The sequence below is a fragment of the Camelina sativa genome, chromosome 6 (genome assembly GCF_030686135.1).
Source record: "Camelina sativa cultivar CO46 ecotype springtype chromosome 6, ASM3068613v1".
Classification (NCBI taxonomy): Eukaryota; Viridiplantae; Streptophyta; class Magnoliopsida; order Brassicales; family Brassicaceae; genus Camelina; species Camelina sativa.
Genome location: NC_141885.1, coordinates 13,621,527 through 13,648,944, shown reverse-complemented (window position 1 = coordinate 13,648,944; position 27,418 = coordinate 13,621,527). Strand labels below are relative to the sequence as shown.

The window sequence follows — 27,418 nt, the reverse complement described above, 5'->3', positions numbered from 1 at the left end:
AAAGTCAAATCAAACCAAACAGACTAACTTTGGTTTAGATTTGGCTAGAACTTTCACAAAACCAAATTAACCAAAGTTCATATTAGCACATAGTTTTGTTAGAGGTTCATTTTGATAAAATTAGATATTCACCCAACAAACTTGTATTCCCTCTGTTTCACAAAGAGTGTCATTTTGACACTTTTTTCTTGTTACAAAAAAATGTCATTTTATGTTTCCAATGAAAATTAGAAAGAGAAAAAACTTTAGAGTATTTATAAAGGGTTAAACAGAAATTTAAACAATTTTTTTAATTTGTGTGATTATGTCAAAATGACTTTTTTTATAAAAGAGAGAGAGAGTATGTTACAGAAATAATAATATATGTTTCCAAATTCCAATAGGTTGAGAATAATTAAAAACAAAATTAATTAATAATATACAATTTAATGACAATAAATCACATCATTGCTGTATCTTAATTTCATGAACAATATTGCGATCTCCTAAATTCACCTTCTTTTTCGGTTTGACAACCACTTCATTAACCTATTAAAAACTCTTTTTTTTTTTAATGCAAAAGTTAATGAAGTAGATTTGAGAATGAATCTATCTATTCAAATATCGTAAATTATTGGAACAATTGCAAAATTATACTACAAACTTGAGTCAATTGCAATGTTAGATCCCTCTTTTTCTCTCTCCAACATTTGCCATTTTTTTCTTATTAAATCCTTGTCCATTCATTGTATTCACAAAAATGTCATTATTTCTGATTTATTTGAATTTTTTGCAAAAATGTTTATTACATCCATATCCTCATCTTCTTCTTTTATTTACGGTTGTGCCACCTCCATCAATTTTCCAACAACCATGAACAACTAAATTTGAAGCTCTTAAAGCTTCAACAACCTGAATTTGTAAGCTTAAATAACACCCAATGCTATGAGAACTTCATTTTCTTCCATCTGCTCTCCATTTTAATCCAAGAAAATTTGCAATTGCATTCATCTTGTTATATGTCATGATTCTTGGATAGTGATTAAATTGGTGCTGGGTTTCTTCCGTGCTGACTAAAGACGACGTCCTCCGTGCTTGACATTGCGAAACAACTACTGAAAATGTTATTTTCCAGTAGATTTCATGATTTTCCTTGATTTTTTTTGCGAAATTAGACTTCATTTGTTAGTCTAACCGTCATAATATCATGTAAAGTCTACTATGTGGTCAATTTTGCAATTAAAAGTTTATCGAGTTTCGAGCCCGTAGACTGAAATTTCAGTCTCCTTAAATTCATTTGAAAACAAAAAAATATGGTTCAGACTGCATTATGATCTTTCTGTCGGATACTTCGTTTCCAGTCTACTAAGGTGTATTTTTGCAATTGACCAAATTCTTGACCTTTTAGTTATGACTGCCGGACGAAGTCTTCTTCCGATAATAAAAGAGTAGACTTCTATAGTGGCTATTTTTGGATTTGACCAAAATATAAAAACATTGACCGTAATATTATTGATATAAAATTAATTAGTTGACTGTAAAAGAAGTCTACTAGTTTAAATATTAAAATGTTGGTCAACCCTAAAAATGACCACGGGAGACTGCAAACAAAGTCAACATTCTTGGAGACTTCGTACGTAGTCTACTTGGCGAAAGTCAAACTTGGTCAATTGCAAAACTAACCACAACGAAGTTTACTTTATCTAGTTGACGTATAGATGAAGTCTACTTGTTAGCTAGAAGTCTACTACAAAGTCAATGGTTTGGTCAATTGCAAAAATAACTAGATTAGACTGTAATCGAACTTAACTTGTTGAAACTTTCTAAGAAGTCTACTCTGTTATATGTTTTTAATTGCAAAACTGACCAAAAAATTAACAAAGGAAGACAACAAAAGAAGTCAACTATCCTAGTATACTTCATACGGTGTCTGCTTTATTAAATTGTAATTGCAAAAATAGACCACACAAAATAGACTTCAAGGGAAGTATCTTTATAGAGGCTAGTTTATGTCTACAATGTTGACATCAACATGAAGTCTTCATAATTTGAAAACCAATTTATTGCAAATTGGTGAATAATTTTTGAGATTTTCTTGTTGTATTCTTTGATATATGTTATGTACTTGCTTCTATATGTTTTTCACATGATTATATATTATACATGTGGAGAAATCAAGTTTTTGGTTTTCTTAGGCAGTTAGGTCATTAACTTAGACTTATTTTGGAAGTCAACGTGTTGGAGTTCTGTGTGAAGTCTGTATAATTGAAAAAGTCTTTAATCGTCTTTTTTTTTTCTTTTCTTTCTGCGTTCTTATCTATTTTTCAACTCTACAAGAACCGATTATTGGTTGGTTTGTTTGGTTTTGTTTGTATTTGGAAAAATGAAAAAGAAAGAAACTTTTACCAGGATTAGAATATTGTTCAAACAGGATTAACTCATTTACCTTGAGTATGTAAGCTGAAGAAACAAAATAGACCACTAATAACTAGACATGTGTGGAAGATGGTGATACTTCTCTCGCTTATTCGGTGGAAGAAGAGAACACGTCGAGGCAATAAAGAAAAGTGGGAGTGATTCGCTGTCGATTACTTGGGATCCTAGAAATGGCCCATCACCTCTCGCTACCTCAAACTCAAAACCCCCGTACCACAACCCAATGTGTAAACGTTCCTTTCTTCTCCATTTTTAGTATTTTGTTTCATATGGTATGCTTTACTTTCTATATGGTTGTTTTTTTTTTTGATTTCATAAAAGATTAACAATGTTTTTGTATTAACTCAACATACTCTAACTAACTAATCATTAAATCAAGATATTTTCTAAACAATAACTTGTTTATATTGTTAAAAAAAAAACAAATGACATGATTTTTTAGAAAAGTAACACTTCTACTAGCTCCTTCCCATGGCAGCAGGACTCTCAACAATCCCGTAACACTCAAACCACTTACCCGTTATTCTTTCTCTTCAAACCAACCTATCTCCACGACTCAACAACTTTAAACGGAGAAATATTCTCACCGTTTGTTTCGTCGTTGAAGAACGGAAACAGAGCTTTCCCATGGACGAGGACAAACCAGAACATAATATTAATAAATTACAATGTTTCCGGTAGACTACTATACTACTCACAAGTTACTGAGATCATGTCGCCACATTTACTTGGATATGCTTTTGATAGCATATGAGGCTCAGTTGCAGGTGTGATTGTAGCTACCTTCCAAGATTCATCTCCCTTGAAGCTTAGATTAGAAGCAGAACAAGTGTCGGGACTTATACTTACATAGGACATAATAAGTGTGTTGTCCACGGTTCTGCGATAACTTTGCCACACAAGCTACATCATCATTCAATAACATCCACATCTGAATAAAGGATTTAACTTCAAACAAGTTAAGAAAAAGAAGAAAAAAAACAGGAATTTGAGATCAGTTACTTACATGGAGATTAAGAAAAAAGAATATTAATTTTCGATTCCATCGTTCACCTTTCATATTGTAAAGAAAGCAAAAAAATATATATATAAGTCACTCATTCCGATCTAAATCGTAACAATGGAAAAAAAACAAACTTTCGGATTTGTTAACTCACTCTATTGTCAGTGGAGCATAACTTAAAGATCTGGGAAGACCGTGTTGAACGAGTCGGGGCTCTGTCAATCAGACCATCAAGCATCCATCAGGTTGCCTATATAAGAAATAAACAAATCAATTAAAAAAATACAAACTTGAAGAACTGGGAAGACCGTGTTAAATGAGTCGTTGTTCCAGGTATGTGTGGCGCCTGGAAGAAGGCGTGGATGCCCCGTAAGAAGGCATCGGTCACAGTCTCAATCTCAGATCCAGAATCTGAATTGGAGAGAAGCGGAAGGTTGATATCTAAAAGGTCGATATCTACACCATGTTTGACAGAGAGAAGAGCTGTAGATGACGAAGATGAAGAAGAAAGGTGATTATGATGAGAGACAGAGAATTTTTCGGTTTTAAAATCGCTTATCGCCAGAGATAGAGAGGCGGAAGGTAGAAGAGGAAGAAATGAAAGTGACTAGGATTAGGGTTAGTGAAAATTAGGTATATATAACTCGGTTATGCTCCGCTGAACCGAACCGAATCGGTAACCGAATTACCAAATTAATTTCGCCGATCGGTTTGTTGATCATCTCACAGTTGCTGCCGAAAACCAAACATCTTGGTTTAATCGGTTCGGTTCTCTTGGTTCTGACCGAACGCCCAGGAATTAATAGTTGATGGCATAACAAAGTCAACCTCCAATAGTCTATAGAGAAGTCTACTTAATCAAACCCTAAATCAAATAATTTTAACAACAGCCTTTCCTCCATTAATTTGACTCGTTTATATGTAAATTTATTTTATTTCAATGCAGAAAGTCTATGTGGTTATTATTTAGTCCATAGGTTTATTAAATTATTTTTTATAATTTTTTAAATAAAATTAAAACTATAATTAAGGAGTAGACATATTGTTATGTCTTTTAGTTGACGTTAATTTGCAGACTTCCTCCGGGTTACATCTGTCATTTTGGCTTCTGTTTTTTTGTTTGGTCATAAGAGAGTCAACTGTAATTTCAGTACCCTTAGTGATTATGTTTCTCAAATATTGAATATATGGTTTAATATTGCATTCAAAGCCAAATAAAGGTATACAAAATGCAATTGTCCCTAAATTATTCTGGATACAATTTAATTATTATTTTAATACAGTATTTAATTGAGAAGAATTACTTAATTATATTAAGCTAACCTAGCTAGCCCATATGAACCATTAACAATATTGGCTATGGGACTTGGGACTAGTTTCAAGACCGAGAGAGATATATTCATGTTCAAATCAGCTTAATATATTGACACAGAAATCTAAAACTGAAAATGGTATAGCTTATTAGAGCTATTTTTGCAAAAAAACATAAATAAGAAAATAAATTTATGTTTTGTCACCAAGAGCTCAAATGGATTCTTAAATTAATTTCATATACTATGGGGAAGAGATCGAGTTGTACGTACAAAGAGGAAACTCACATCGAGTTGTATAATGACTAATTGTATCTTAATGAAAACCCTAAACACATAAGCTAATAATTGGACCTTTAAAGTTTACGCCGAATATAACTACATTTCAATTTCGAATTACTAATTCAAAATGTTTTAAGAAAAAAAAAAACACAATTCCAACTTGTATTATTAATACTTTTCAACTCCGACGTTTACGCTCCGCGCCTCGTTTGCGAAGAGAGACAGATTCCAAAAATGGAGAGCGATGGTGCACGAAGAAGCAGGGAACCAAATCGGAGACATTGGAGAAAAGAAAAAAAAGAAGAAGAAAGCACGTGAACGTGAAAATGCCGGTCATTGATATTATCTTCAGAGTCGACGAGATTTGTAAAAAATACGATAAGTACGACGTTGACAAGCACCGTGAGCTCGGAGCTTCCGGGGACGATGCCTTCTCTCGTCTTTTCACCTCCATTGATTCCGATATTGAAGCTGTTCTTCGTGTACGTCTCTCTCTCTCTTTTAAAACCATAGATTCCTAGTTTGATATGTTTTGTATTATTTGTTTGAGATCCAAACAAAAAAAAAGTGATCAGGATTGGTAGATTATGAAATATTTCTTGTTACAATTGTTTACAACTTGTAACTCATTTTCAGTGAGTACTCTTATAGTTTAAATTTGTATCAAATATATGTAGAAAGCGGAGTTGGCGTCAACGGAGACGAATAGAGCTGCAGCGGTGGCTATGAATGCTGAGGTTCGAAGGACAAAAGCTCGTCTAGCTGAAGATGTTGTTAAACTACAGAAACTCGCTGTTAAGAAGGTGTTTAACTTAATTACTTATGGTTGATTTATTTAAAATAATGAGTCAAGATAATTAGGAATATAGAAATGGTTGTGTTTCAAACTTTTGAAGGTCAAAGGGCTTACGAGAGAGGAACGAGAATCCCGTTGTGATCTAGTTATCGCATTAGCCGATAGGATTCAAGATGTACCTGATGGAAATGAGCATGCAGCAAAGCAAGCTAATAATGACTGGGGAGGTGCTTCTGCACCTAACAAGAACATCAAGTTTGATATGTCTGGTAGTGTATAATGTTTCTTTCGTTTTCTTGTTTTTTTTTGTCTCATCACAAGACTATAAATATAATTATGAGTTTTTTTTTTTCTTTTTTTCTGTGGTTACTATTAGAGGAAGACATGGATGATGGTTTTTTCCAGGAAAGTGAAGAATCTAGCCAGTTTCGACAAGAATATGAGATGAGAAAAAAGAAACAAGTACGTGAATTTTTCATATATGGATCAGCTTTTTTCATTTTTCTTTCCATGATGAGAATATTGAATTAGCTTATGCTTTTTCTCTAGGACGAGGGTCTTGATGTCATATCAGAAGGTTTGGATGCACTCAAGAACTTAGCGCGTGACATGAACGAGGTATGTTGTTTACTCATATGCCCCATGTAACAGAGTTTACTAACCAATAGAGATTTACGATTTTTCGATTTTTAGGAACTTGACAAGCAAGTCCCATTAATGGAAGAAATGGAAACAAAGGTGAGATTCTTTCTCCTTTGATGATTCTTCCTCCTTAGTCAGTATAAAAAAAAACGTAATGCAGCTTATCTTGGACATTAACGTTAGTGTTTTTGAACTTTGATCCGTTTTGGTTATTAGCTTATTTTGCTTTTAATTTTTGTTGGTTATTTCTTCTGAAAGGATTAGCATGGGATAAAAAGAGTTTTAGATTTGATTTTATTGTTAGGTGGTGTTACAAACTTATGGGATTGATTGATTGATTTGAATAGAGTACACGACTCGAAATCAATCTATTGGCCGTTTATGTTACGTTGTTGCTCTATCAAAACACTAGACATATAATAGATCTGCATGATTGTTCTAGGTCGATGGAGCAACTTCGGATTTAAGGAACACCAATGTTCGGCTTAAGAAACAGCTTGTGCAGGTAAAAAAATTTAAAAGAGAGACCGGTGGTCTCTTGATCAATTATTGTTATTGTCTCATTTCAACTCTATGTGCTAAAATCGGGTGGGGATTCCAGATGAGATCCAGCCGCAACTTCTGCATCGACATTGTTCTTCTATGTGTGATCCTTGGAATCGTTTCTTACATTTACAAGTAAGCCTGATCTCTCGCTGTCACTCTATATCTCGTTCAATAGATCTCTAACTTGTGTTTGTTTCTCAATTGCAGTGCTCTAAAATAAAATTGGAGATGACGACCCCTATATTCTCTCTCGCTGTTGTGAAACTTTATGGTAAGTTCTCTACTAAAGCTCTCCAAGAAAGCAAGATAGTTCCATCATCTCTTGACCAATATGTATACAGAATTTTTAACGATTATTCTTGGTAAAAAATAATAATAATTAAAGAGAATATATTTGCACAACTGGCCGGCCCTGTTGTAAGTTGTAACTGAGATATACTGCCACTCAAATAATTATAGTACAATGAAAACTTACGTCTGAAAAAAAAGAAGTTGATCGATTAGTTTCTTTTAATATAAAAGCTTATTATAAATGTAAAAATGGTAATATAACATTTTGACCCAACAAAAAATGGATAATGCAAATAATTTTCCTCCGGAAAGTACAATTTCAATGGCAACTACCACATATATATACAATCAATGAAAAAACAATATAGATTGTCTACCAAATAACTCTACACAATTATTAATTATTAGAAACAATATCATAGTAATAGTAATGACCACAAAACAAAAAAAAAGTTGCAAATACCCTAAACAACGAGCGAGAACAAGTAAAAAAGTGTCTATCGTTTGTTGCATGAAAACTTTTTTTTGAGATTTATTTTCCGTTTTTGAAGCGTTTCTGAATTCGTAGAAACATGGAAACAAAATAGGTAACACAATTCATAGAAATTTTTGTTTGGAAACACGATGGAAACTCAAATCTATTTTGGAAATACGACAGAAACATTTTTTTTTAGTTTGGAAATGTAACGTTTTGACCATCATTTCTTAGTGGGATCAATGTCCACTCCTATTACATAGGCCTACTTTCCTAAATAGACCCCAAGTTCACTCTCGATTTGTGGGCCCACCCATATTCGACAGCCGGTTTGTTACGTCCGAGAGGTTTTAAATACTTGTTTACCTATCCTACAAATCACCACATGATATTTTCCTGTGTTTTGTCCTCATTCATACAGTTTCGACAATCACTTATTGGAATATCACCTATCCTGAAACTACTCCAACATAAGCACGCTTCACTCTGAAGTTTTCCCAAGACCTTTAATCGAAAAGATAATTATATTTTAGTGATATAGGTGATCAAATCAAATATTCTAAACCTCTCTACAAACCGAGATGTAACAGAAAAATCAATAAAGAAATAAATTTACTATACATAGAAATATATAATATTATTAGTTTTTTAATTCAATATTTAATATTTATGTTTGTATATTTGTTGTTTCAAATATTCTATTTGATATTGTTTCTGTGTATGATGTTTTATCATATATATATATACAATGTATATATATATATATATTTATATGTTTCCAAAACGTTTACATATCCTAATTTTAGAAAAACTTATTTTTTATTTTCTAAACGATTCGTTTCCGCGTATCCGTTTCTGTTTTGATGCAACCTATATATCCATATAAAGAGTGTGCATCAATTTCTCAAAATACGAAAGAAACTAATAATGATTGGTGCACTTGCTTTAACAAAAAAGAAAAATAAAAACACTTGGTCTAATGTTGGAGAAATGGTTGCTGCCAATTACGGTTTTTTGTGTGGTGGACATAAGTGTAAAATATATTTGAAGTAATTTCATTTGAAAATATCAAAGAAAAAGTTACATTGTTTTACCAGGAATTCATGATTGGCATTTAATTTTCTATATGTGTTTCACTTTTCTTATTATACATACAAATGAATAAGCGTCATTTAATTACATTTCACCGTAACTCATACTATTTATATTTGTAATTATAACAAGACTATGGTTTGTTAGTTAGTAATTTAATGATTATGTCATAAGCACGACTAATTATCCGTTGAGTATTTGTTTTACCGTTTTTTTAAATGTACCATACTTAAGATTTCTTTAATTACCACAAGTAAATTGTAAAATATATTGTGGTTAAAAATATATATATATATATATATATATATATATATATATATATATATATATATATATTGCCAACAAAAGATTAGCTCAAACGAGTCAATGAGAGGAAAAATTATTTAAATACACAACATTATGCGGAGATGTGCGTGCATGACATGCTAAACAATTCGTTTTTACATTTGCATTTCTAGGAATAAAAAATAAGAAAAAGAAGAAAATTCCTCCCTATCCATTTTGATATCGTCGAGGTATGTCATTCTCGCCTGCTAGTTATGTGGTGAAGACACCATCTTCACGAAATCTGAGCAGTTTAAGTAGAACGCCACACTACGGTAGGTATGCCCGATCATATACCGCATAGCCCAAATAAAAGCTTCGACTTCGGCTTGTAAGGGGCAAAAGGCTCAGCGTCAGATCTTGAAACTGGGTACATAACCATCCTACGCCTGCAAACGAATCACCAGCTTTCCAAGATCCATCAACTAAACATCGATAGTCTGAAAAGCAAGTGGGAAGTGAAACTGCAGCCACCCTCATCCGAGAGTTGGGGTCAATTGGGTGGGCTGTGGAAGCCTAATCTTCACCCTCCTCCTGAGTTTGCTGCCATGTCAACGCCTCGCCTTCCGCTACCCAAATCACCTCCTTTGGCCGCTCATCTTCATTCTCAAAAACTCGTGCATCTCTCGCTTTCCATATATTTCACCAAATCCATAGAAAGGCCGACACGTGGGAGGCCAGACTCTTAATGCCCAAAAGTTGATCCATATTGGCATACACGGACTCCATCGGAAAGGAGTGCGGTCCCACTAGGACCTGAGATAACGCCCAAACCTGACAAGGCATGATTGACTGTTTTCTCATCAGCACCACAACGAGCACAACCCAAATCATAAGCAATGCCACGCTGGCCCAAAATTGACGAAACGGAAATGCAACTCTCACAATACCTACCACATAAAGTGTTTAAATATTCATTATTCAAGATCCACTTTAAATATAAAATATCTCAGTTTTTGATTCTGATTCAAGCATTTTTATTTTAAATGTTAAAAAAATTGGATTTGGTCCGAATCAATTTTAATATATTAATCATTCCCTAATCTGTATGTATGTATTAAATTTAGATATAATTGTATATTAAATAGATTAATTACAGTATATTATTAACAACGTCTTTTCCATATTATTTTTTAGACTAAACTAGTCGACTTATAATGTTTCAAAATTATAAACTTATGGATTAAGGAAAAAGATTAGATTATCTGACGAGAGAAAAATGACGGCGGGTTCTGCTAGGGTTCCAGAGGTTACGGATCAGGATGTGATTATGGAAGATATCCGAGAGAGTGCTCGACCACCGGGAGATCCCCCTGATGCTCGGAGTCCTTGGGTGCAGAAAGTACTGGACGGTACGGTCGGTGAGATGCCTCGGCCGGAGACGGTAGTCGATGATGCTTTTGTGACGGAGAGGCTCTCTCTGGAATTTCCATAGGGGGAGGATGGTGAACCGCTGGTTACCATTGGAAAGGAAGTGTTAGAAACGATGAATGGTTTGTGGAAGAACTGTTTGATAGTTAAGGTTTTGGGTAGGAGTGTCTCGCTTGCATGGTTAAGTCGGAAGTTGCGGGAGATGTGGAAACCTAGTGGTGCTATGTACGTTATGGATCTCCCTCGTCAGCTTTTCATGATTCGGTTTGCTGTGGAGGATGACTATTTGGCAGCGCTGACGGGAGGTCCGTGGAGGATTGCTGGTTGCTACTTGATGGTTCAGGCGTGGTCTCCGGAGTTTGATCCTTTAAGGGATGAGATCGTAACGACTCCTGTGTGGGTTCATTTATCAAATCTTCCTCTTAACTTTTACCATCGCTCTATTTGCTCGGCATTGCTGGAGGTTTGGGGAAACCGGTGAAAGTGGATCTAACAACTCTGAATTTTGAGTGGGTTCGGTTTGCAAGAGTTTGTGTGGAGGTTAACCTCACTAAACCTCTCAAGGGTACAATAATGGTTAATGGGGAGCAGTACTTTGTGGCATACGAGGGCCTCTCGAATATCTGTTCATTATGTGGGTTGTATGGGCATGTTGTGCATGCTTGTCCGAAAGGAGCTCACGCGCGTAGTTTGGTACCTATTCAGGATGTGGGTAATGGCCAAAGTGCCCCTTCTTCTGTGACGCCGTCGGCCGCTGATGATGGATTCACGCAGGTGCGTTCACGGGGTCGGAGAGTAGATCCACCGGTGAGGATGTTGGCCCCGGAGGGGGATGTTCGTAGGGAAAATAAGGGAAGTCATTTGCGTGAATCCCGATTGGTGAGTGATTCGGCGAATATTGCGTTATCAAACAGTTTTGGAAGGTTAGCTACAGATTTGGCAGGTGTAGCTTCAAAGGAAACTGGGGTGGCTCATGGTGAGAATAAGGAAAGTGAGATACCTACTAGGCAGCCGGGGGATGGTAGGAATGACTTGCGCTCCAAGGCACTTGTTTTTAGCTCTGGTTTGAGTTTGACTAAGAATGGACCGCAAGAGGGTAAGCCCAATAAAGGTCTTAAGGATAAGGGGCTAGGGTCTGTTGCTGCTCGGCCTAGAGCTATTACTTCGAATAAGCCCACGAGGGGGTTAGTATTTGGCCCAACAAAAGGAGAACTGGTATTATCGACGAATGGGAAACAGTTGAGATTTGAATCGTCAAACCTGGGGAGACCCGGTGGTTGCTTTGGGATGGAGAATCGTCGGAGTTGCGAGGGCGAAAGGGGTGTGTCGACCCGTGTGTCGCCTGCCCCGGATGAAACGATGAGATTGGAGAATGTCTCTATGAGTGAAGCGTCGGTGTTATGTGATGTCCCGCCGGTGATAGCGGCGGAGTCTCGTGAGGTTTGACGGGTTGCCCCGGTAGTTTCTCTTGCCTGGAGTTTTTCGATGTTGAATTGTCTATTATGGAATTGTCGGGGGCAAATAAATCTCAATTCCGACGGTCTGTCCGTTATTTGCTGAAAAAGTTTTGCACTGATGTTCTAGAAATATTTGAAACTCATGCTGGTGGTGAGAGAGCAGGTCAGATATGTCGGGGTTTGGTTTCAAAAATGTGTTTCGTGTCGATGCGAGTGGCCAAAGCGGGTGTCTTTGGTTGTTATGGAGATCAGACTTTGGCGAGGTGGAGATAGTGGAGTCCTCTGATTAATTTATCCATGCCCCGGTGGTGAATGGCCTGGAAGCATTGAATCTAGTTGTTGTTTATGCAGCTCCGTCTGCCATTCGACGGATTGGGCTGTGGGAGAAGTTAAATGTAGTTGTTCGCAATGTTGTGGGTCCAGTGGTCGTGGGAGGCGATTTTAACACGATTTTACGCCTGGATGAGCGGTCTGGAGGTAATGGGAGTCTCTCGCCGGACTCCTTAGTGTTTGGTGACTGGATTAATGAACTATCTCTCATTGATATGGGGTTTAGGGGCAATCAATTCACATGGAAGCGAGGGAAAACAGGGAACTCTTTTGTTGCTAAGCATTTAGATTGTGTTTTGTGTTGTCCTACTGCTTCTTTGATTTGGCAGAAAGCGAGGGTTACTCATCTCCCCTTTTTGGCATATGATCACGCTCCTCTGTAAGTTCAGATGGTTCCAACGGTTTTTGAGGATGCGAGTCGCAGGCTGTTCAGGTTTGAAGCGGCTTGGTTGAGCCATCCGAGCTTTCAGGATCTATTACTGTCCTCGTGGGACCATAATATTAGCACGAGTGAAGCTCTGCAGAAGCTACAAAGTGATTTGCGGGTGTGGAATAAAGAGGTTTTTGCGATGTGCAGAAACGTAAGGAGAGTTTGATGCGGGAGATTATGGTAGTTCAACGTGAACTTGATTGTTTTCAAATGGATGAATTACTGTCCAAGGAGGTGAACTTACTACAGGAGTTTGAGACAATGCTAGAGCAGGAAGAGATGTTGTGGTTTCAGAAGTCGAGAGAGAAGTATATTTAACATGGAGATAGAAACACAAAGTTTTTTCACACCTCCACTATCATCCGAAGAAGGAGAAATCGTATTGAGATGCTGAAGAATGACTCTGGGGCTTGGGTGACGGATGCTCATGAGCTTGAGCAGCTAGATGTGGCTTATTTTAGCCGTCTGTATTCCTTGGAGGATGTTGATCAATCTGGAGATCCATTATCCCGGGATGGTTTTGTTCAGCTTTCACAGGTGGAACAAGTTGCGCTTAATAAGCCGTTCTCGGAGATGGATGTGGAGAAGGATTTAAGGAGTATGAAAGGGTACAACGTGCCGAGACCAGATGGTTTCCAACCAATCTTTTATCAACAATGCTGGGAGGTAGTGAAGGAATCAGTGGTTCGTTTTGTTCTGGATTTTTTCAGAACAGGTGAGTTGCCTCCAGAGTTTAATGATGTGCTTGTTGTACTCATTCCGAAGTTTGGTAAACCAGAGAGGATTACCCAGTTTAGACCTATAAGCCTATGTAACATCTTGTTTAAGATTATTACTAAGGTTTTGGTGGGACGTTTGAAACTGGTCATATTGAAGTTAATAGGACCGGCAAAGTCAAGCTTTATTCCCGGTAGACTAAGCACAAATAATATAGTGGTGGTACAAGAAGCTGTCCATTCTATGAGGAGGAAGAAGGGTAGAAAGGGGTGGATGCTACTGAAACTTGATCTAGAGAAATCTTATGATCGCATTAGATGGGACTTTTTAGAGGACACTCTAAGAGTTGCAGGGTTGTCTGACATATGGGTCAATTGGATTATGCAGGGTGTAAGAGGACCATCTATGAGGGTGTTATGGAATGGGGAAAAATCAGAGGCTTTCACACCGCTGAGAGGGATTCGCCAGGGGACACCCTATCTCCATATCTGTTTGTGTTGTGTATGGAGCGATTCTGCCATCTAATTGAGCATGAGGTAGAAGAGAGGAATTGGAAACCCATCAGTTTATCTAGAGGAGGGCCTAAGATCTCTCACATTTTTTTTGCTGATGACTTGATACTCTTTGCGGAAGCCTCAGTGAGTCAGATTCGAGTTATAAGACGGGTGTTGGAAAGGTTTTGCTTGGCGTCGGGTCAGAAGGTGAGCTTGGAGAAGTAAAAAAAAAATTCTCTAAGAATGTGTCTAGAGACTTGGGCCAGAGAATTAGCGAGGAGAGTGGTATCAAATCAACACGAGAACTTGGTAAGTATCTGGGAATGCCCATCCTCCAGAAGCGTATGAATAAAGATACTTTTGGTGAAGTCCTTGAGAAGGTATCTAGTAGGTTGAGTGGTTGGAAGGGGCGTATGCTCAGTTTTGCAGGTCGACTCACACTCACTAAAGCAATTCTCTCTTCCATACCGGTGCATTCTATGAGTTCTATTAAGTTACATGCTGCTACTTTGAACAGTTTGGATAAATATAAAGTTGGTGCTGTCAAGGCTACTAGTTGAATTGTGGTGAAAGGGACTTGGTCTTCTACTTGGCGGGGGGTTGGTGTTGGTTTGAGAGAGGTGATTCACCAGGGTTTGAGGTGGGTTATTGGTGATGGACGGACAATAAATTTCTGGACAGATAGATGGATGTCGAACCAATCGTTAGCACCTAGTGGGTCTGACAAGTTAACAGCCCGTGATTTATGGTTTGATGGAGTCGGTTGGGACTTTCCCAGGATTGCGCCTTATATCTTAGAGGATAGGAGACTGGAGCTCAATGCGGTGGTCATAGATAGTGTGACTGGTGCGCGTGACAGATTGGCTTGGGGTAATACAAGGGATGGTCGCTTCACTGTCGGAGCAGCTTATGCTTTATTGACAAATGATTTGTAACCACGACAAAGGATGGAGAAATTTTTCAACTGTATTTGGAGAGTTGCTGTTCCTGAATGGGTGAGGGTATTCCTTTGGCTTGTTGGCAACCAGTCCATCATGACAGACGTGGAGAGAAGGAGGCGGCATTTGAGTAACAAAAAGGTTTGTCAAGTTTGCAAGGGTGGAGTGGAGACTATTATTCATGTCCTGCGTGATTATCCTGCAATGTCGGGTTTGTGGAACAGAGTAGTGCTGTTGCGATGGAGACAACACTTCTTTGAGTTGTCACTGTTGCAGTGGTTATATGAGAATTTGAGTGGTGCGATTAGAGCGGAGGATCACTCTTGGTCAGTAATGTTTTCCATGGCTGTTTGGTGGGCTTGGAAGTGGAGATGTGGTAACATTTTTGGCGAAAAGAGAGTGTGGAGAGATCGAGTCAAGTTTATTAAGGATTCTGCACATGAGGTTTTGGCTGCAAGAGTGAATGTTTTGCAGAATCGTGGTACAGCTAGTCGAGTGCAGCGAATGATAAAATGGTCAGTTCCTCGGACAGGGTGGTTTAAGCTGAACATTGATGGCACTTCACGCGGTGATCCGGGGGGGTTGGCCACAACGGGTGGGGTGTTATGCAATGATTCTGGTGAATGGTGTGATGGTTTTGTGGTGAGTATCGGAAGGTGTTCCGCTCTGTTAGCAGAGCTATGGGGTGTCTATTATGGACTCCTCATGGCTTGAGAACGGCGGATTACGAGACTGGAACTGGAGGTGGATTCGAAGATGGTGGTGGAGTTTTAACATACAGGGATCGGTGAGTCGCATCCGCTGTCCTTCCTGGTACGCTTGTGCCTTGGCTTTATCTCAAGAAACTGGTCAGTCCGTGTTTCTCATGTGTACCGGGAAGCTAACCGCTTAGCAGATGGTTTAGCTTCCTATGCGTTCTCATTATCTTTTGGTTTCCAAAAGCTTAAGAGTATGCCAATGGTTGTTGCTTTTATTTTTCATGATGACTTAACGGGACCTACGTGTCCTCGCACTGTTATTTTATAATTTTTTCTATTTTTCATAATAAATAACTGGGAGACTAGTTTCATACCAAAAAAATGTTTCAAAATTATTATTTTCTTATACACTAATATTTTAGTTTGTCTTGAATTTTTAAAAGTGACGCAGTTTGCCTAAAAAGATGTAATTAAATGGTTGTGATTTATTAATATATAAATTTATAAGCTAAAAAGGGAGATTCGTTTATAACAATACCTAGATTAAAGAACACACAAAGTCTAGTACTTCTAGAGACCAATTATAAGTTCCATGTACATAAAGACAATGATTTGTGTTGATGCATATTCATAGACTGACACACATAAAAACTTTTTATATTTTTGATATCCAATAACCACATTTGGAAGAAAGCTGTTGGGTCGTTGTTGGTAAAAATATATTCCTCATTTCTTTTAAGTTCCTACCCAATATTTTTGATTATATGACATTTTATCGTAGTTTCTAAAATTTAATCTCTTATCAAATCTAGCTCTCACAGACTTTAATAGTTTACAGCACCGTTAAAGTCTAGGCCTCCGACTACGGTTTGTTCGTATAATTCAATTTCAGTTTTTTGGTTATTTGGTTTAATTGGAAACTGAAAACTCTACCAAAATTAACCGAATAATATTTTGGTTCAGTTCGGTTCGAACTCAGTTATTCCAGTTTGTAGAGTTCGATTACTATTTTAATTAAATTGGCGAACTATCCTTCTTTAACTTGGATAAAAGCTATTGCGGGCGTTACAAACCAAGAAAACAATTGGATCTAAGCCATCTTTGAAGAGATTTTTCCCGTGAGTGGAGAGGCTGAGGAAGTGATAGGAGCTTTTTAGGATGCTTGTCTCGTCATTGGTCAGAATCTTCCTATTTGAAAGATGACTGCATGACCATGACTTATCTTAGTTAAGATCTCTGTTTTCTGTAATTTTGTGAGTTATTTGATTGATTTTTTTTGGATGTTTACGTGTTTCTGTAATGCATATATATGAACCAGAATTCCGGTTTTGGGATGTGCATCGATCGATGCAAGTTTGCATCAGTCGACACAAGGTTGCATCGGTCGACCCAAGTTATACTTTTGCGGGACAACTTAAGTGAAACGCCGGGTTGATGCATTTTGGGTTTTAGGAACCTGAGAGGGCTCGAGTATTTAAGTGGAAACTCGACGTTCTTGTAGGGTTTCAGCCACTTTTTGTCCTTATAGCCTTAAAATTTCAAGAGAGTTTTCCTGTGAGTTTCGCTGAAGTTCCTTGCGTGTTTCTTTGAGATCTGTCCGTGGGAGTGGAGATTTGAGGTTGAAGACATGAGAGGAGCTTGCTATGAGGCTATTTTTGTGGGTTTTATACAGTGCCGACATAAACATCAGCTCCACTCGGTGCAAAAGTCTTTGTGCATCATCGTCACAATTTGTTTGTAGCCAATCCTTCCATCCTAATTCATAGATTATGATGTAACTGTTTTCACAGAAAAAAATACAAGGAAAAATCAGACATTGCTCAGTGAATAACATCATTCTCTTTACATGTTTTGAAGCAAAATCCTCAATCAAAGTTTCAACATCCAATTCTTCCAAAAACTCATTTTCAATAGCCATCAAAGCTAGTCCATTTAAACTGTTTTGTGACATAGAAGTCCTCAAATATGACTTCAATAGTTTCAGTTTTGAGAAATTCCTTTCAGCCGAAGCAACACTAACGGGAATAGTTAGTAAAACTCTATAAGCTAATTCTTTTGAATAAACTAGCCATTTTCTATCACTTGATTCCCCATTTGATAATTCTCTAGTATAAAAAGACGAAACAAATCTTCTATGAACCTTATTTTTAGAACCTCTTACAATAGATAAATCTCTTTTTGGTCTATTTATTGCTAAGGTTTCTATCATTTTTAAATCAAGCCTATCCCAATTTCTTGGATCATAGATATCAAAAAGAACAGAAACACCAACGTTAGGATCATCAACTTTTTCAACCACTTCATTAGCAGCTATACTATCATTACCTATATTAGCATCAATATCATCAATTTTAGTTTCATCTAAGCTCTTTTTAACAATGAATTTATCCATAGGCCCTTTTTTGTCTTTTCACATTATCGGACGAAGACATAATTAGACAATCAAACTACAATTGTTCAATTGTAAAGTTAAATTGTTGATATAAGAGAAGAGAACAATAGAACCTTGATGGAAGTCTGAATAATCAAAGATTAGCGGATTGTGATTTGTGAATTGTGAAACCGATGATGAAAGTTCTAACCGTAGCTTTGAGCCTCTAAGCCTCGATCTTGTGGGTACTTGGGCGTTGTTAACACACCAACAAAGACACAAATACAGAAAATTGAGTGAGACAAAGTGAATTTCTAGAAAAAATATTAGTTTTTGATTGGAGAAAGAAAAACCCAAAAATTGTATTATCCAATGAAAATATGAAAGGTTAAGTAGGAAGAAATCACTAACGGCTCTAAATAGGAATTAGGAGAAGATACAAGTTTTATCCATTGGGTATTCGAGTTATTTACCAGATTTTGAGATACATAGTTGTAATTGCATAATTTTTGTTGAAATCAAAATAGAACAGAAGAAGCAACGATAGGTTGCAGAAAAAGGGAGAAGAAAGACAACTATTTTAGTTCAGAATTTATTAAATAGTTAGGGTAAAGTTAAAAGACAAAAAATTGAATTTGGGCTGGACATGGTGCAATGCACTTCTTGCACTGGGCCAGTGTCGGGCCTGGTTTTATAATCAGATTCGTCATTTTCAAAAGGTTAGTGCATGATCATAGCTGATCTAAGCGATTAGATGTTTGTTTTATGTGATTTTGGGTGTTGAATGCTTGTGTGCTCGGGTGTGAGTGTGTGTCTTGAGTTTTCGGCTCCACAGAGCCAAGCGAAGTCGAAGTAGATCATGTTCGGCGATGCTTCGCACGACTACAATGATCGATGCAAGGTGTGCATCGGTCAACACGGTTAGGGATTTGACGGAGACGCGATGAATTGCATCGGTCGATGTAAGGACGTTGAACCAGTCGATGCAAGTGCACATAGTCGATGATGCAGGCTTGGTTTTGATTTTATAATTAAACGAGGTTATATATCAGTTTGAGTTTATAAATAAGAATTAGAGTTTCGATTTTACAATTAGAACAAAAATATTATTCAGCTTGGATTTACAAATAAGGTGATTAGGGCTTAGATTTTTCAATTAAAACAAAATTATGTTGGTTTTAATTTAGAAATAAGGTGGTTAGGATTTCGATTCTATAATTTGAATGAAATTATATGTCAATTTTGGGTTTACAAATGAGATTATTAAGATTTAATTTTACAATTAAAATGAAATTATATATCGTTTTGGATTTACAAATAAGGTGGTTAGAATTTAGATTTTAAAAATTAAAACAAAATTGTATATATGTTAGTTTAATTTACAAATGAGGTAATTAAGATTTACATCTTATATAATAAAATAGGCTTACACCCTCTAATAAAGCTCTATCTATCTGCCACGTAACAATTCTGAATTTTTTTTTCCTTTCGTGTTTAAACAAATTGGTAATATGCTGTAAATGGTTAATGGCCCACAAAAGTATCCTAGCAATTATAATTATAACTCCTCAAATTTAATTTTTGAGAAATATAACTTCCATCACTTCTTATCTTATAAATAATCATTCTCACATCCTCCTCCATCATATCTCAAATCCTAAATATTTTCTTTGTTTTTTTGTTTTTAATGTTCTTGCATTGGTTGAAAACTCAATGAAAATTATATTTTTATATTATATAATATTATTTAATTTCAGTTACTCTCTCCTTACTGGTCTATTTTGTGTTTACTTTCTTAAACATATAATCATTATTTTTGATTAAACCTAAAATAAAACATATTTAATCATATACATGAATAGTCATACTTTAAATAAACTAAATTGTAACAGAAATTACATAAATTGTGAATCGACTATTTGTTTTCTCCATTCACTTTCAGTTAAGTACCCTAGTATTATAATATAACTCCTATAATTTAATTTTTGAGAAATGTAACTTCTATCACTCCTTATCCTATAAATAATCATTCTCACATCTTCCTCCATCATATCTCAAATCCTAAATATTTTTTTTTTGTTTTTAACATTCTTGCATTGGTTGAAAACTCAATAAAGATTATATTTTTATATTATATAATATTATTTCAATTACTCTCTCCTTGCTGATCTATTTGGTGTTTATTTTCTTAAACATATAATATTTATTTTTAATTAAACCTAAATATAACATATTTATTCATATACATTAATTCATACTTTAAATATACACTTTATTACTAATTTGTAACTGAAATTACATAAATTGTGAATTGACTATTTGTTTTCTCCATTCCCTTTAAGTTAAATATACCAGCAATTATAATTATAACTCCTCTAATTTAATTTTTGAGAAATGTAAATTTCATCACTTCTTAGCCTATAAATAGTCATTCTCAAATCCTAAATATTTTCTTTGTTTTTTTTTGTATTTAATGTTCTTGCATTGGTTGAAAACTCAATAAAGATAATATTGCAAGAGTTTAATAATATATTTTACATTGTTCTCAATTTTATGTACTTCTTTCTTTACTTTAGATATTAGATTATTTATTACATATTTATTTGATTCTTAAAAAATATGTAAAGTTCTAACTTGTAAGGAAATAAAATTTTGTAATATAATTATGAAATATAAAATCAATTTTTTTTAACTCTCTCTTACCTCTAACAAAATTGTAATACATTTTTAAGAATACTCATCATTATATTTAGTTTCTGATTAAACATATAATTACATAAAGATACTTAAGCTATATTTATTAATTCAAATATGTACTTCAAAAGGATTTCTCTATATAAAAAATCTAATATTTATCTAGCTTTTACTACAAATATGAAACAATTATAACTAAATCTAGCAATATAAATTAAAATCAGGGCAATATAAAAAAGAGACTTAAAAGTATTAATCTTTGGAAATTGTACTTTAAATTTTTGCTTGCACTTCATATGATTTTCATTTATAGAGAATAGTTTCGTTTTTCTCATTAAATTCTTTAGGTTATGTGTTAGCGTATATGAATAACTTAAATTAATATTTGAATATCATAGTTAATTATTATTATTATTTTTTACCTCAAATCCTCGAAGAAACTAATGAAATTATTATCAAAGTTAAATAATAAAAAACAAAAAAATCAAGAGATATGTATGTTTGATTATATTTAAATTAGTTATATATTATGAATTTATATGATTTAAAAAAAAATGTAAATTTTACTAAAGACGTTTAGATTTTGATTTTTTGTTTATTACATAATTTAATATATATATAACAATCCGCGTATGCGCGGAATATAACCTAGTACGTATATAAAAATAGATGCTTTTACGAATATTTGAAATTCATATCTAAATTTGATCTAACAGATCACGATCTAAATACCTTCAAAAACCCCGGAGATCCGGATTCTTACATATCTCAAATTCATATTCAACCTTCTAATGGGCCACATACCAATCATATTAAGCCCACTACAGTGAATGTCATCCAAATAATATTTCAAACATTGATAGCCATATAAATTAGAAAATATGCACTAGATACCACAAAAACAAAACATAATTAAGAAAATACCACAATTGTAAAGTGTTTGTCAGAGAGTACTCTTTCTCTCTTCAAATACAATTACACTTATACCTATTTCATATATTACATATTTTTTTAAATATCATGTCATTTTTTTCACATGGACAACAAACTCTCTCTCTCTTTCAGCTTTCTCTATTTCTCTTTCTCTCTCTTCTCTTCCTTCATGCTCTCATATCCCACTCAACTTTCTCTATTACTTTTTCTCTCTCTTCTCTTCCCTTATGGTCTCTCACCCTCTCTCTCTTCTTTCACAATTGACTTTACAAACACATCAAACAACATCAATTCTTTCTTTTCCTGTTTATTTATTCTTTTCGGTTTTTCTCTTTCAAATTGCATAAGATATCTCACTATATGTCTTTAGATTTTAATTTCCGTCGGTGTGCATTTTTTATTTAATTCATGGCATTTTGTTTTGTAACACGCTATTTTATCAAATTACATGTGACAATACGCTACTGTATCAAATTTCACGTAACAACATAATATCTCTCTTTAATAATCTATTTTCTTAAATTACACGTTATTTGTGAAGATTACATATGCTATCGTTTGAAAACACGATTTTTAATATGAAAAAACTTTTTTTTATATAAATGATACGCTTTTTGTTTTAGTATATACTGATATTTTTATTAACTCACATGTTTTTTTCACAAATAGCAATACGTTGTTGTACTTTTGTCTTTTGTTTAAGGGCAGTTTTGACTTTTCCCTTCTCTTGAAATGGTAGTTACCGAAATTTTCTGACAATAAGATATTTACTTAATTTTTTTCCAAAATTGTGGTATTCACTAATATTACCCTATAAATTAAATAAAAACATATATATTACAAAGAAATACAGTACCATGAACATGATAAGGAAAACATATGGTATTGAATGGTAACTACTTTATAAACTGTACAAATATACAGCTTTAAAATTTATCATTCAAAATTTTTTACTTAAAGTTTTACCATTATTACTCAGCTTCAGCTCGCTCCAGTTTACAGCTTTTTTGTACAACTCTATGTACGTTACTAATTGGACTCTATATTTTTTTAGTTAAGTTGTTTAATGTTTAGTTTTGTGGTTTTTATACTGGAGTTCGACTTCCGTATGTTGTAGACCCAACAAATCTGTACTCACAAAAAAAAACAATAAAACTTACTTATTAGTGTTACTTTATTTATCGCCAAAATCAACTATGTTTTTCCCGTGTTTTTTGTTACAATTCAGTTACCTATCTATTCTTCCAAAAGATATTAAAAGTACTCGGACACTTTGAACATTCTATTGCTTTAATAGACAATTTACATAAATAAAGTAGACATAAGTTTAAAGATCTGTCTTACTATTTTTCTCCAATAAGACAAACAAAATCTATAAATTGTTGTGGTTGGCAGAATCAATGGACTGTGTCTTAGATATTATAATCAACTTGCACACTGAGAAAACTTGCATGATCACCAACATGTCTACATATACGAATTCACTTTTGTTTTTCTTGCTAGCACAAGATTACCTCTATTCAAAATGCTCAAATCATTTCTGATTCTATAAAGGAAAAAAAACTACAGTACAGAAAAATTCAGAGAAATTTTTGGATAGGTAGAAGCAAAGGGAACAGTCATTTCTTTGTCTGTGCAATCAGATGATATCTATCTCCTTTATTTATGGGGACCCCATCCATACCTTGTCGACCCTTGTGTCTATTTTAGAACTCTACATCACTTCTTTGGATTTTATTCTTTCTTACCCAAGAAGTTGTTAGGATTTAAGATCAGCAACTTACCTAGGTTCTTACTTAGAGATTCCAGATAAAATAAAGAATCATGAAATTGATCTTACTTACGAAGAAGTCAACATATAATTTATAAGAATTTTTCTATTTGATTAATCAAGAAGTAATGGATCTAAATTAAATATCATAATCTCCTCGTAATTAATCATCAGTTAGGATCTTAAACTTGTAACTAAAATGGTTCTCCTGAGTAGTAATTTTAATTTACAATACAAACGAATAAGAAAGTAAAGTAGTAAACCAACCCACTTAATTATTATTTAACTTTTAGTTACGACAAAGATTTTTTTTCTAAATTTGATTTTACGAGCCATTGTTTTGCAAAAGGTGTGAAGAAACTCATTATCTTGTTTTGTAGTGGTACCTAACCTTGGTTTAACCTAGTTATTAGTTATTTTGTATAGGCATAAGGACTATTATAATTTGTAATTTATGTGAATGAATTCACTGTATATGGGATAAAACGAGATTCTAAAATATCCAAAGAGCCTATACAGTTAGAACTGACATGAAGGCTCCAATTGAAGTTTAAAGATCCACAGAACTGTATATGTATTTCTACATTTCTAGATTGTTCGTATATTTGACTTGAGTACGTACGTATATATACTTACGTTACGTTACTTACGTAGGTGAGAGTATATAGACAGTGGTCCAGTTTGAGTCTATCGCTGACCGACTTGTAAGAGGAACAGTCGTGTGTGAAGAGAGAGAGATTCCCTCTTCGCCAGCTTTCTTTTTGGTTTTATGCTACAGGACTCTTTGCAAGTGTCCAAAAGCTTACTATCACAAATAATAAAACAAATTTATTTATTATATTAAATTTGTACCGACGACCCCTAAAAAAAGTTTTTTTGAAGCTTTCTTGGAAAAAATAGGACATATCCCAATTTTTAAGTTATCGAACCTAGAAATATCTAGCGCTTACTTCTCTAAGTCTTGTGGGATTTCTATTGAGAACACTAGTGTAAAACATTCATCAACTTAATTGAAATAAAAATACATGATATGTATATATAAACCGATGACTATTATCTCTCTAAATGTCCAAATTCTCATATGCTTAATTTTCAAAGCAATAGTTGAACTTCTTGTACGCTGATAGCCGTAAGCAAACAATCCAGTCAGCTTACATAATTAAATATTTAGCTTTTTGAGGTTCACAATAAACTAAAAGAAACATAAATGTATTGTATTATATATATTTCTGTATATTAGGTGTATTCTTTTAGTATACTCTATATATAATATAATGGAAATATAAAATTAGTTACATTCTTACTTGTTTTCTTCTTCATAACCCTCTCTGTCTTCTTGCTCTCAGAATTTTACTTGATTTAGTAGAGAGCTGTATGACAAATTAAAGAGTGTTCCTGTATATCTCTGTGTCCACTGTTTTGTCTTCTTACTTCGAAACTCTCTCTCCCGATCTCTCTCTCTCTCTCTCTCTCTCTCTCTGTCTCTCAACTAAACCCACATCAACATGATGATGCCAGATGATCATCATCATCAGCTCTCATTTCCCAGCTATGTCCTTCACCAAGAACACATCACCCCAAATCCTAACCCTAACCCTAATCCTACCTCCTCAAACTCAGCCAAGAGGAAGCGAAATCTACCGGGAAATCCAGGCATGTCTATAAACACTTAATCTAAATCTAAAGAGTTTTGATTATAGGATAGTTATATTTCTTGAACAATATTTTTCCAATTTTGGATCTCTTTTTTTCTTTTCTCTTCTCATGTTTCCGTGTATATTAATTCACTGGTTTTAATTTGGTAAATTAATTTCATAAACCAGATCCAGATGCAGAAGTTATCGCTCTATCGCCAAACTCCCTCATGGCGACTAACCGGTTCATCTGCGAGATTTGCAACAAAGGGTTTAAAAGAGACCAGAACCTTCAACTTCACCGGAGAGGCCATAACCTTCCATGGAAGCTAAAGCAAAGGACGAACAAGGACCAAATTAAGAAAAAAGTGTACATCTGTCCTGAGAAGACTTGCGTACACCACGACCCGGGCCGAGCTCTCGGCGACTTAACTGGAATCAAGAAGCATTTCAGCAGGAAACACGGTGAGAAGAAGTGGAAATGTGACAAGTGTTCTAAGAAGTATGCTGTCATGTCCGATTGGAAAGCTCATAGCAAGATTTGTGGTACTAGGGAATACAGATGTGACTGTGGTACCCTCTTTTCCAGGTATATTACAACACCATTTTGTAAGTTTATTTATTTATTTTATATTTGTTAAAGAGCAAAATTAAATTAATGAACGAAAATGTTTATACAAACTTCTTTTAACTATCATTGTCATGTAAACGTTATTAAATTAGTATATTGGATGATTGAAATGGAACAGGAAAGATAGTTTCATCACACATAGAGCATTCTGTGACGCCTTAGCTGAAGAGAGTGCAAGATTCGTCTCAGTTCCACCAGCTGCAGCTTCAGCCACACCCGCATATCTACACAATGCCCCGGACGCTGAAGTCAACCTTGGAAACATCAATCAAAATCATCAACATGGACATACTACATCTTCCCAATTGGATCAACCGGGTTTCAATAACCAGCGCCAAACCTTTTTGGGACAAACCTTCACCAACCAGCTCCCCATACAACCCAATGTTTATGCCTCCCCATCAACTCGTAGCGCATCCGACTCGCTTCAAAATCTATGGCATTTACAAGGACAATCATCTCATCAATGGCTTCTCAACGAAAACAACAATAACAACATTCTCCAAAGGGGAATCTCCAAGAATGAAGAGGAACATGAGATCAAAAAGGTTGTAACTAGTGGTTCTTTGTTCTCTTCGGAAGCACTCAACAACGCTAATGATTACAGCCAAAACGGTGGACAAATAGCATCCATGTCAGCCACGGCATTGTTACAAAAGGCGGCTCAAATGGGATCAAAGAGATCATCATCAAGCTTAAACAATAGCAAGGCTTTTGGTGTAATGAGTAACACCTCCATCTTCAACAACAAGCAAACGGAGAATATGAAAACTACGGAAGTTGATGAAGGAGGCTTCACGAGAGACTTTCTTGGTGTGGGAAGTCAACACAGTACTTGGCCATTATTAATGGTAAACCGTAATCTTCTCGACTCGTCCCCTCCGGCCACTACCGACGGTACCCCAACCCCCGACAGGAACCACTAGTTTGGTAACGCACGTCGTCGTTTAAATATATTTGTATGTATGAATTTGAAGAAAAGGTAGGATTCCTCTGTTTATGATATTGTTTTTTTTTCTAGAAATGCACAAACGTAAACTATGTAAACCCAAGTGACGAGAGGACAGTTTAAGCACGGCGAATTAACACCGTGAAAGATGGGTTTTTGACTCGGAGAGAATCTCTGAGTCAACTCGGTGCTGCGTAGTGGGTCCACTAGGTTGACAGAGATGGGAAGCTATTCGGGTCCACTTCTGCATGCATGCACAGCAGAGCAAAGCATACGCTATCTCTTTTCTTATTCTTAATTTTGTTTTTTCCTTGTAATTATTTTCATGCTTTAAGTTGGAAAGAACCTAAAAGAAACAAGGAAAAAGTTTGTACGTAGGTTATGTAAACTTTAAGTAGTTGTTACTTTTTGTTTTTTTCCTTGCAAAAGGTGAACCTTTTTAATTCTTGTTATTGAAAAACTTCATTTTCTAGAATGTGTTTTCGATTTAAAATGAGAAATAAAATTACGGAAGTCCATTTGGCACAATTTGCTAGGTAGCCAACAATTGAGTGGAAAGCTAAAAATTGAACCAAATCATCAACCAGCTAAAAGTGAGCTTACCAAACTATCAAACCACTCGTATTAACAGAATTTTGCATCTAGGTGAAGGTAAAAGGTTGTGATTTTGTCGAAGAAAACCCATCTGGGGTGGGGTGTTGCCTGGAATGATACAAAATTAACTTTTGTAACCGCTAGTTTTCATATGGTAAAAAAAGAAGAAGCAAGCTCCATCCAGATGCTTCTCTCTTATTTAATCGCTCTTTTTACATATTATGGCGTAG

At 35.1% G+C, this 27,418-nt stretch overlaps 2 protein-coding genes and 1 pseudogene across 3 annotated transcripts; all 3 read left to right on the top strand.

The window, feature by feature from the left end:
• Window positions 1-5,277: 5,277 nt before the first annotated feature.
• On the top strand, window positions 5,278-7,396 carry LOC147942542 (syntaxin-72-like). The gene is made up of 9 exons (XM_087455537.1): window positions 5,278-5,492; window positions 5,688-5,813; window positions 5,907-6,075; window positions 6,183-6,268; window positions 6,356-6,424; window positions 6,500-6,544; window positions 6,891-6,953; window positions 7,050-7,126; window positions 7,202-7,396. Exons 1-9 carry the CDS (start codon window positions 5,337-5,339, stop codon window positions 7,212-7,214), a joined length of 804 nt encoding a protein of 267 aa, XP_087311663.1. The 5' UTR covers window positions 5,278-5,336; the 3' UTR covers window positions 7,215-7,396.
• A 3,041-nt stretch (window positions 7,397-10,437) lies between these two features.
• Window positions 10,438-11,993, top strand: LOC147942541 (uncharacterized; annotated as a pseudogene).
• A 12,350-nt stretch (window positions 11,994-24,343) lies between these two features.
• Window positions 24,344-27,066, top strand: LOC104790781 (zinc finger protein BALDIBIS-like). 2 transcript variants are annotated; one of them, XM_087452977.1, is made up of 4 exons: window positions 24,344-25,033; window positions 25,204-25,603; window positions 25,764-26,575; window positions 26,667-27,066. In XM_087452977.1, the coding sequence occupies exons 1-3, from the start codon at window positions 24,886-24,888 to the stop codon at window positions 26,569-26,571; spliced, it is 1,356 nt and encodes a 451-aa protein (XP_087309103.1). In that variant the 5' UTR covers window positions 24,344-24,885; the 3' UTR covers window positions 26,572-26,575; window positions 26,667-27,066. The 2 variants fall into 2 exon arrangements, with proteins under 2 accessions (XP_087309103.1, XP_087309102.1); XM_087452976.1 differs by having other exon boundaries at window positions 25,764-27,066.
• The last annotated feature ends 352 nt before the right edge of the window (window positions 27,067-27,418 follow it).